The sequence below is a fragment of the Bufo gargarizans genome, unplaced genomic scaffold, assembly GCF_014858855.1.
Source record: "Bufo gargarizans isolate SCDJY-AF-19 unplaced genomic scaffold, ASM1485885v1 original_scaffold_1414_pilon, whole genome shotgun sequence".
In the NCBI taxonomy this organism is placed as follows: Eukaryota; Metazoa; Chordata; class Amphibia; order Anura; family Bufonidae; genus Bufo; species Bufo gargarizans.
This window is the reverse complement of record NW_025334347.1, coordinates 3,313-14,611: the sequence shown is the minus strand read 5'-3', so window position 1 is coordinate 14,611 and position 11,299 is coordinate 3,313. Positions and strand designations below refer to the sequence as shown.

General features: G+C 50.4%; 1 protein-coding gene across 1 annotated transcript; it reads right to left on the bottom strand.

Moving 5' to 3' along the window:
- Positions 1–472: 472 nt before the first annotated feature.
- Positions 473–10,811, bottom strand: FIBCD1 (fibrinogen C domain containing 1). The gene is made up of 6 exons (XM_044274040.1): positions 10,224–10,811; positions 8,356–8,500; positions 7,771–7,907; positions 5,279–5,375; positions 809–988; positions 473–732 (listed from the first exon to the last, which is right to left on the bottom strand). The coding sequence occupies exons 1-6, from the start codon at positions 10,809–10,811 to the stop codon at positions 473–475; spliced, it is 1,407 nt and encodes a 468-aa protein (XP_044129975.1).
- Positions 10,812–11,299: the final 488 nt, after the last annotated feature.

Sequence of the window (11,299 nt, the reverse complement as noted above, 5' to 3'; positions counted from 1 at the left end):
AAAGAATATTGACAGTGCAGAGGTGATGAATCAGGGGTTATCACCAAGGTCAACGCTAGAGGAGATGTCCATCAAAGGATCCACAAAGTCAAAGGAGATATTTAGCTAAGGATCCACAGTCAGGAGATGCCAGAACCACGCACAAGGAGTCATTCAGACTACTGACAATATCAAAGAACATTGCACCTAGGACGTTGAAGAGAGTGGTTTGTGCACATAGGAGTCAAGTTGGGTCAACATTATTCAACATGGAAGAAGCCTTGAAGGTCTCTCATGGCAGAAAGTCCATCCTAAGGAGATGGCCAAGGAGATCCTCCAACCACAACTCTTTGGAAAGGAAATGGAGGCCAGTGTTGGAAAGTTCTGGCTGCCCAAAAAAAGTGCCCCCCACCCAAAAAAATTGGATAAGTCCATAACCCCCAGTAAAAAATGGAACAAAAGTCCTAGTATATCAAGTCCAAAGAAGAGGCCATCACTTGTCTTCTCGGTGAGGACGGATCTTCATCTCTGTGAACTTGAGGGAATACTGCCAGCCAGTCCAAGACGACCACTCGATACCGTCGGCATAGGAGGCGTGATGCCCACGGAGGTACTGCCCATTCAGGTTGGAGGTGTGGCAATTGCGGTACCACCAGGCCCCATGGTAGAAGCTTGCGCAGTTGTTCTCAGAGTGGTCGTTGTCCAAGTCCTTGGTGGTGAATTTCATCCCCGTGTGTTTACCCAAGGAATCTCCTGAGGAGACAATGAGCATGGAGTCAATGGAGGAATGTCTCTTGGTGGGTGGTCTGACCACTTATGGAGGACTCACCTGCCGTTCCAGAGTAGTCTGACACCGTGAGCGGGTAGCCGTCGTCTTCTGGGTTCACGGAGTACAGGCCAATGCCAAACGTGTTGTACTGGGCATAGGCCGTGGAGTTCTCAAAGTCTGTCAAGTCAATGCGGAGCTGGTAATGTGTCTGCATGGTCAACAAGTGGAGCCGCTGGAGACCTAGGGTGGAAGGAGCAAGGCGTTAGTCAATGGCAAAACCATTACACCACCAATAGAGGGCCCACAGACTAAAAATGAGATTAGCTTTATATCCCCCTACTCTCTATTCAACTGCATTGCATGTGTGTCAGTCTACACTGAAATTCTGGCATTCTATTCATGAGTCCGAGAGTGAATTAGCACTAAAAATCCATCCCAGTTAGGGATAATAAAGGAGTATTCCAGTATATTTACTCCCTCATCTATTGCCCTGCATGTGTGCCAGTCTACATTGAACTTTTGGCATTCTGTTCACAAGCCAGAGAGTAAACCCGGGCTATAAGTCAACCTGAGATAGGGTTAATACTACTGAAAGAAGTATTTCAGAACATTTACAGTTCCCTGCTCTCACATCAGTCTACACTGAAGCTCTGGCATTCTATTCCTGACTCAGGAACCAGTGCAGTGGGTTTTCTCTCTTCTGGAAGCTTCTGCTCTGTGTAACTTCTGCAGGTTCCTGGAAGATGTTCTCATTCTGCGGCCGTCGCTGTCTGCACAAAAGTCCCAGCGCGAGGGTCGGACTCCATTTTCCCCATCTTAATGAGGACATCAGGTGAACGCGGAATGTAAATTGAGGTGCCCTCCCGCCCACGGCCCCCATCCCCCTGTTACTGATTTCAATTAAGATTCTTTTACAGGGTCCAGAGAGGTTAGCGGAGAAATCCCAGAGCCGGCAGATCAGCGGCCAACAATGGTGCCGCCCCGAAACAGCTGCTTGTCTCCTGTCACTATGGATGGTGGAGGGCGAGAAGAGATTGATGGGCGCACAGAGGGCATGGCAATGGGCAGAGAGAGGATGACTGTAGGACAGGAGAATACAGTCTATTGCCCCCTGTTATCAGCCATTTCAGGGGAGAGGATGACTGTAGGACAGAAGAATACAGTCTATTGCCCCCTGTTATCAGCCATTTCAGGGGGGAGGATGACTGTAGGACAGGAGAATACAGTCTATTGCCCCCTGTTATCAGCCATTTCAGGGGAGAGGACGACTGTAGGACAGGAGAATACAGTCTATTGCCCCCTGTTATCAGCCATTTCAGGGGAGAGGATGACTGTAGGACAGGAGAATACAGTCTATTGCCCCCTGTTATCAGCCATTTCAGGGGAGAGGATGACTGTAGGACAGGAGAATACAGTCTATTGCCCCCTGTTATCAGCCATTTCAGGGGGGAGGATGACTGTAGGACAGGAGAATACAGTCTATTGCCCCCTGTTATCAGCCATTTCAGAGGAGAGGATGACTGTAGGACAGGAGAATACAGTCTATTGCCCCCTGTTATCAGCCATTTCAGGGCAGAGGATGACTGTAGGACAGGAGAATACAGTCTATTGCCCCCTGTTATCAGCCATTTCAGGGAGAGGATGACTGTAGGACAGGAGAATACAATCTATTGCTCCCTGTTATCAGCCATTTCAGGGGAGAGGATGACTGTAGGACAGGAGAATACAGTCTATTGCCCCCTGTTATCAGCCATTTCAGGGGAGAGGATGACTGTAGGACAGGAGAATACAGTCTATTGCCCCCTGTTATCAGCCATTTCAGGGGAGAGGATGACTGTAGGACAGGAGAATACAATCTATTGCCCCCTGTTATCAGCCATTTCAGGGGAGAGGATGACTGTAGGACAGGAGAATACAGTCTATTGCCTCCTGTTATCAGCCATTTCAGGGGAGAGGATGACTGTAGGACAGGAGAATACAGTCTATTGCCCCCTGTTATCAGCCATGTCAGGGGAGAGGATGACTGTAGGACAGGAGAATACAGTCTATTGCCCCCTGTTATCAGCCGTTTCAGAGGAGAGGATGACTGTAGGACAGGAGAATACAGTCTATTGCTCCCTGTTATCAGCCATTTCAGGGGAGAGGATGACTGTAGGACAGGAGAATACAGTCTATTGCTCTCTGTTATCAGCCATTTCAGAGGAGAGGATGACTGTAGGACAGGAGAATACAGTCTATTGCCCCCTGTTATCAGCCATTTCAGGGGAGAGGATGACTGTAGGACAGGAGAATACAGTCTATTGCCCCCTGTTATCAGCCATTTCAGGGGAGAGGATGACTGTAGGACAGGAGAATACAGTCTATTGCCCCCTGTTATCAGCCATTTCAGGGGAGAGGATGACTGTAGGACAGGAGAATACAGTCTATTGCCCCCTGTTATCAGCCATTTCAGGGGGGAGAGGATGACTGTAGGACAGGAGAATACAGTCTATTGCCCCTGTTATCAGCCATTTCAGGGGGAGAGGATGACTGTAGGACAGGAGAATACAGTCTATTGCCCCCTGTTATCAGCCATTTCAGGGGAGAGGATGACTGTAGGACAGGAGAATACAGTCTATTGCCCCCTGTTATCAGCCATTTCAGGGGGAGAGGATGACTGTAGGACAGGAGAATACAATCTATTACCCCTGTTATCAGCCATTTCAGGGGAGAGGATGACTGTAGGACAGGAGAATACAGTCTATTGCTCTCTGTTATCAGCCATTTCAGGGGAGAGGGATGACTGTAGGACAGGAGAATACAGTCTATTGCCCCCTGTTATCAGCCATTTCAGGGGAGAGGATGACTGTAGGACAGGAGAATACAGTCTATTGCTCCCTGTTATCAGCCATTTCAGGGGAGAGGATGACTGTAGGACAGGAGAATACAGTCTATTGCCCCCTGTTATCAGCCATTTCAGGGGAGAGGATGACTGTAGGACAGGAGAATACAGTCTATTGCCCCCTGTTATCAGCCATTTCAGGGGAGAGGATGACTGTAGGACAGGAGAATACAGTCTATTGCCCCCTGTTATCAGCCATTTCAGGGGAGAGGATGACTGTAGGACAGGAGAATACAGTCTATTGCCCCTGTTATCAGCCATTTCAGGGGAGAGGATGACTGTAGGACAGGAGAATACAGTCTATTGCCCCCTGTTATCAGCCATTTCAGGGGAGAGGATGACTGTAGGACAGGAGAATACAGTCTATTGCTCCCTGTTATCAGCCATTTCAGGGGAGAGGATGACTGTAGGACAGGAGAATACAGTCTATTGCCCCCTGTTATCAGCCATTTCAGCGGAGAGGATGACTGTAGGACAGGAGAATACAGTCTATTGCCCCCTGTTATCAGCCATTTCGGGGGAGAGGATGACTGTAGGACAGGAGAATACAGTCTATTGCTCTCTGTTATCAGCCATTTCAGGGGGGAGGATGACTGTAGGACAGGAGAATACAGTCTATTGCTCCCTGTTATCAGCCATTTCAGGGGGGGAGGATGACTGTAGGACAGGAGAATACAGTCTATTGCTCTCTGTTATCAGCCATTTCAGGGGAGGGGATGACTGTAGGACAGGAGAATACAGTCTATTGCCCCCTGTTATCAGCCATTTCAGGGGAGAGGATGACTGTAGGACAGGAGAATACAGTCTATTGCTCTCTGTTATCAGCCATTTCAGGGGAGGGGATGACTGTAGGACAGGAGAATACAGTCTATTGCTCCCTGTTATCAGCCATTTCAGGGGAGAGGATGACTGTAGGACAGGAGAATACAGTCTATTGCTCTCTGTTATCAGCCATTTCAGGGGAGGGGATGACTGTAGGACAGGAGAATACAGTCTATTGCCCCCTGTTATCAGCCATTTCAGGGGAGAGGATGACTGTAGGACAGGAGAATACAGTCTATTGCTCTCTGTTATCAGCCATTTCAGGGGAGAGGGTGACTGTAGGACAGGAGAATACAGTCTATTGCCCCCTGTTATCAGCCATTTCAGGGGAGAGGATGACTGTAGGACAGGAGAATACAGTCTATTGCTCTCTGTTATCAGCCATTTCAGGGGAGAGGATGACTGTAGGACAGGAGAATACAGTCTATTGCCTCCTGTTATCAGCCATTTCAGGGAAGAGGATGACTGTAGGACAGGAGAATACAGTCTATTGCTCCCTGTTATCAGCCATTTCAGGGAAGAGGATGACTGTAGGACAGGAGAATACAGTCTATTGCCCCCTGTTATCAGCCATTTCAGGGGAGAGGATGACTGTAGGACAGGAGAATACAGTCTATTGCTCTCTGTTATCAGCCATTTCAGGGGAGAGGATGACTGTAGGACAGGAGAATACAGTCTATTGCTCTCTGTTATCAGCCATGCCCATCCACATATGCGACTGGTATCGGCCGTTCCACGCCATTATAACTTCTTTAGTGTTCCCGTCCCTTTAGCTATTGCCGATGGTCAGAGGTGAGGGTTGGATGCGATGCATCGTTGATCCTTACCGAGCCAATGTTCCTCCGTCAGCTTTCCAAATCCATCCCTGTACTGCTCCCACCCACGGAAGAAATTCACGGATCCGTCCTCTCGTCTCTGGAACACCTGGAAGGAAAGAGACAGTCGCATTTAACAAGAGGCATGAGGCACGCTCCACCTCCCTAAGGTGACTACTGAGCTGATTAGTCATTAGTTTATTAAACACTTTAAGATAAAGGTGAAGGATGGGGGTTGTACTCCCCTGGGTGCTTCAGAATGGCTGATAACATAGAACAGTAGCTGCCGCCTGGTATCTATCTGCGGCCCTGGGTGACTTTAATAAGACTTCAGAAGCATGGACGGCGAGGACAAAGCATATAATAGATCACATGACGGGATAAGCGTCGCGCGGCAGCCTGTTACGAGCGGTCTGTATTTGTCACGCATCGTCCCCGCTCCCCCGGGCGCCACACTCTGCTGGATTAATCTATAAAAAGTACGCAGGGAATTATGTATCAAAGATTTCTCGAAGCAAAGAGACTCTTCCATCCGTCAGAGAAAGCAATCTGGCGGCAGCGGCGGCGGCGAACAGGGTCGTTCTTTTGATTTATCAGATGCTGCGCTATGTGTTTAGCACCGGGGACAATGGAGATTACGTGTTGGGAGCTGAAAGGGTTAAAGGTTTATGGCACTTTAATGTGTCTGACATCGGCACTGGCCGCGTCCCTGCAGACTGTCGCGGCTTTGTGCGGGCGGGTGGGAGGCGATCAATCGCACAGGTGTCCGAGGATGGAGGCGGCGGGAGGAAAGCCCTGCTTAATCTGATCCGACCTTGTGCGGCTGAAGTAGGGCGCGCTGAGGGTGCGTAACAGGGAAGACGAGGGTAAGCGGGGCAAGAGTGGCACTTAAAGGGCAACTCCAACCGCTAATTAGACACATTGCAGGCTCCGCCCTGATTTGTATTTGCAGATCTGTGCACCTATGAGATTAGAAGAGTCTGATGACATCATCGGAGCTGTTCGCGCTCTCTATAGGAGCCCCTGGGAAGTGAGAGAGGTTGAGACGAAGGCACTGCGTGGGGCCGGCGGGGATTTGACTCAGGTTGGCGTTTGATGTGATCGGTCGCGGCGGGCGAGGGGACGGCGCAGGATCACGCTTGTCTCTGTGCTCCTCATTAAATATGAATCGTCCCCTGCAGCAAAATAAGATGGTCCGAGGACCGTGGCGCTAAAATATTCATACGCTCCTGAGCCGCCAACGGACATGAACCCGGCCTCGCTGTCCCAGGGCGTTAACCCCTACTGCGCCAAAGAGCAGCACAATCCATATCCGCTGAACGTTACCCCTGGTAAGGGAAAAGTCACAGGGTACGAAAAAACTTTTGGAAGTTTGCAAGAAGGTCCCTCGGGCCCCGTGTTATACCTGCAGTAGGGCCCATCCCCACTGGCTTTGTTCTATCTGCGTTACACTAATCAGGAGCTACACCCTGCAGTCTACTCTAGTCACATCCAAAGCTGCATTTACAGCTCTGCTGGCCGGGCTCTTGGAATCTGTCAACATTTTGAAGACAGGCGCAGTCTGAACTGATCTCACATCAGGGGCCATGACTATGACCTGTTTTTCACCATTAGGATAATATAGGTCAATCCTACGATTTGGGATGGCGGTGCGTTCCGTGGGGGCGTAAACGAAACGGCGAGCGGTTAAGATGGAGCGAGCTGTAATCCTCCTGTAAACTCTAAGATGGTGCCGGATTAGGCCCCACGTCGTGTAAACGGTTGGCTTTCAGCCATAGAGGAACAGGAGACTTGTCCAGAAGCCACTAAGAGTTAATGCTGGGGTGGGGCAGATTTACTCGGGGGCGGGGCTTATCAATGACTGCTAGTTATAAGCAATCATTATCACTACATGATCCAAAAACCTGACATCACTATTGGCACCTGTACATTAAGGGGGTCTACTGGTTACCCTATTAAAGATGGCAGCCAATTAGTAGGCTGGAAAAAAACTTGCCCCTCCCATGAGGATCCTTTGAGCTGATCTATACAGCTAAAATAGGTCATATAACACTTTTAGCAGCCCTTTTAGTTTAGAGACTGGAAGAATCTTGAGTCTTGGTCGAAGCTGTTGAGCTGACGACTACTTACCTCCTGTTTGGCCCATAACAGCGCCCCCTAGTTCAGCCTTGAGGACGCGCACTTTATTGTGGTCAGTATAAGAATATTATATACTGTGTTTAGTGTATACATATCACGTTGAATGACTTTTGTGGATTCTTTACTTACTGATCATGATTTACATAATATGCCTTCTACTCCAGTCACACCCAGAGCTGCAGTGAAATCCTGCTGGTTACCCCTGGCACTCTGTGCAGTTACACATTTGTTCTAGCTTAGTTGTGATTATGAATGCAGCTCAGGATATAACTGGAGTACAGCGGAACTGTGACTGCAGCTTTGGGTGTGACTGGAGTAAAATAAATTAAGTAACTCGCCCCCTAAAAGAAATGTTTGAGACTCACCGTCCAGCCCCCTCCGTCCGTCGTCATGTCGCAGTAGACCTGGAATCCGGTGGGATAGTGAATGGGGAAGATGGAATAGACGCCGTCCTCCTGCTGCCCGCTCATGAAGATGTCATAGCAGTCGCGCGGCTTGGAACCTGCGGGTAAAGGGGCGGCGTTATACCGTGCCAGGCAGAAAGCGAGTTCGTCATCTCAGAGGCCGGATAATTCTCTGCCTGGTCAAATGCGCAGATTAACTCATAACAAAAGTCCCTGGGAAAAGCTACAGCGCCGCGCAGGACTCCCCGCCAAGATTTATGATGCTGTCAAGATGGCAGAACTACTCGGAGTCGCAGTTTATGGCTGCGCTCTCATCTACAACATGAGCCACGGAAGGATACAACCGGGCGCACACCGCACAACCACAGCTTACAGCATACGTGATAAGGGAGTCGCTGCATCCTTGCCGTCACCTCCCTATTGCTACACTGTCTTCACTGCAGCTCTGTTCATGCACCAGGAAGCTCAGGATGAACTGCGCTATAGGTCCCCATCTGTGCTGGAGTCTGTAGACCCCCGAGTATGGAAGCATAAAGGAGGTCTCACCATTGGTGCAGCCACGGGATCTGGAGCTCTTCGGTGGCGACCGGACGAGATCTCCCTTCCCACGGGATTTTCCATGGACCGAGTCTAGAACTTCACTCACGGAACTGACCAGCTGCGCCACGTGACTGTGACCTTCAGACAGAAGCTTGAGGAGGAAGGGAACAAATAGGACATGAGGGCGTGAGGAATTCTGCATTCTCCCCTTCTCATCTACTGCCTGCCCTGTGTGTCAGTCTTCACTGCAAGTCTGGCGTTCCATTCATGGCATCTATTCCCAGTACATAAAACAGCATGCTTAATTCACACCACAAGACGTTAGTGGGCTGCAGGCTCCACCCTCTAACTCTAGGACAATCACTGTCAAGCTCCACCCCAATGATGGTGTCTGTGCAAAGCTCCACCCTCATGACCAATGTCAGTTAAAAGCTCCACCCCTGCACACTGTCATGCTCCACCCTCATAACAAATGTCAGTAATTAGCTTCACCCTCATGACCAATATCAGTTAATAGCTCCACCCCTGCACACTGTCATGCTCCGCCCTCATAACAATGTTAGCAATTAGCTCTACCCCTGCACACTACTATGCTCCACCCTCATGACAATGTTAGCAATTAGCTCCACCCCTGCACACTGCCATGCTCCACCCTCATGACAATGTTAGCAATTAGCTCCACCCCTGCACACTGCCATGCTCCACCCTCATAACAAATGTCAGTTAATAGCTCCACCCCTGCACACTGTCATGCTCCACCCTCATAACAAAGGTCAGTAATTAGCTCCACCCCTGCACACTGTCATGCTCCGCCCTCATAACAATGTTAGCAATTAGCTCCACCCCTGCACACTGCCATCCTCTACCCTCATGACAATGTTAGCAATTAGCTCCACCCCTGCACACTGCCATGCTCCACCCTCATGACAATGTTAGCAATTAGCTCCTCCCCTGCACACTGCCATGCTCCGCCCTCATTACAATGTTAGTAATTAGCTCCACCCCTGCACACTGCCATGCTCCACCCTCATGACAATGTTAGCAATTAGCTCCACCCCTGCACACTGCCATGCTCCGCCCTCATGACCAGTATTAATCAAAAGCTCCACCTCTGCACACTGCCATGCTCCGCCCTCATGGGATGTATTATTTCCACCCACATACTCTACCAGCACCAGACTCCGCCTTCATGACTGATGCCAGTGAATAGTTCCGCCCACACACAATTTGAGTGCCAAACTCCACCCCTGAGTAGCTCCATCCACGCTATGAACGTCTAGGTGCAGGTTGGTGTCTAACAACTTTTTTCCCATATTCCTGCTGCAGCTGACAGCAGCATCACACCTGTAAAGACTTCACCAACCTGTATGGGGGCCCCGGGCCCCCCTGGGTGCCTTCCTTGTCCTTGGCTGCCCAAGGTCTAACTGAAAATCCTTAATGATAAGCCCTTACTTGGCATTGGTCCTGAAGACTGTACTAAGAGCTTGTGCCAGACACTGGTTGGCATGACGGTGTGCAGCCTGCCAGCTTAGCCATGTGTTCTGCATGAAGCGGCGCCAGCGAGCAGATCCTGCCGCTTCTCATCACTTAAAGGGACATTGACCACCGGGATACAATTTGGCTTACATGATTTTGCTGCTTAAACTATTCAGAAATTTGCAAATAAAAACTTTTCGGGATTCATCAGAACTAAAGACATTAGTGATAAAGCTTGACTGTGGGGGATGGTAATTTCCGCCTGTCCTGACATCCCACGCCCCTCCTACCTTCATAAAGGCTCCACCCACTTTATTTTCATTCACATTATATATATAAAAAGCCGGGTGACGACCCATAACAGAGCTGAGGGCCGCCATGGGTGGAGGGTGTGTTACCTGTATGAGTCTCCCCTGCTCGCTCTGCAGCGCCCCCAGTTCAGACACCAGTCCATTCTGGCCTTTCCGCAGGCTCTCCCAGTCCGCCCGCTGCCGGGACACCTGTGATACCATCTGTGACACCTGGTCGGCCAGGCCCGCCAGCAGTGCCCGCTCCTTGCCCACCGCCGCCTTCATCTCCGAGTCATGGTCCGCCAGCGCGGACATCAGGGAGGACTGTAACCCGTCCAGGCGCGGCAGCGGGTCGGGGCAGTTGGGGTCGATGAATATATTGATGTGGGAGCTGTCTGCCCTCTCGATGGTGACCAGCGCGTTGGGGTCGTCCATGTTGGTGGTGATGACCGGCGGCGGTTCGGTGGATGGGGCGTGGTAGTGATTCATGAATAGGACGGCTCCGGTGACTGTGACCGCCAGCAGAACGGCCACGGACAACAGCACGGTGCACAGGATGTAACCACAGCTCGTCCTCTGCAAGACAAAGGGGACAGCAACACCTACCATCATACTCCAGTCACATCCAAAGCTGCATTCACAATCCTGCTGGTTGCTACTGGGAATCCAGTCCTTAGACAACCTCCTATAATTCATCACTACATTGTCCACAGTTCACCACAGCAAACACTGAACCAGCAGGGGGTGTGAAATCATGTGCATGACCTGCAGGAAGACATACAGCCTGGGTTTCGGGTGAAGGGCCCGGGGCCACACCATGCCCTTCCTATTGCACCTGCAAATGTATCTGCCCCAATTCCTATGGACAGGGATGGATGGTGAATACTAGGGGTGGAGCCAATGGTTTGGCATGTTAGTCTGGGGCCGTCCCTGTTTGGTGAGAGCCCGCCCCAGAGGATCCTGTAACATTGTGTCCATCTGATCATTCTGGAGCTTGTCTTGCTTGTTACATTGTTTCCAAAAGATTGGTGATGTCATTGGCTGTCAAAGAGGGCGGCAAAATACAGCAAAAAGTTGGCGTCTTGATGGGCCCTATTGCCATGTTCATGTGCGACCCCAATGTTGGGAAGGCAGTGGCAGTACATAAGCCGTCAGGGTCAGTGGGGGGCGCTCTCCTCTGGCTC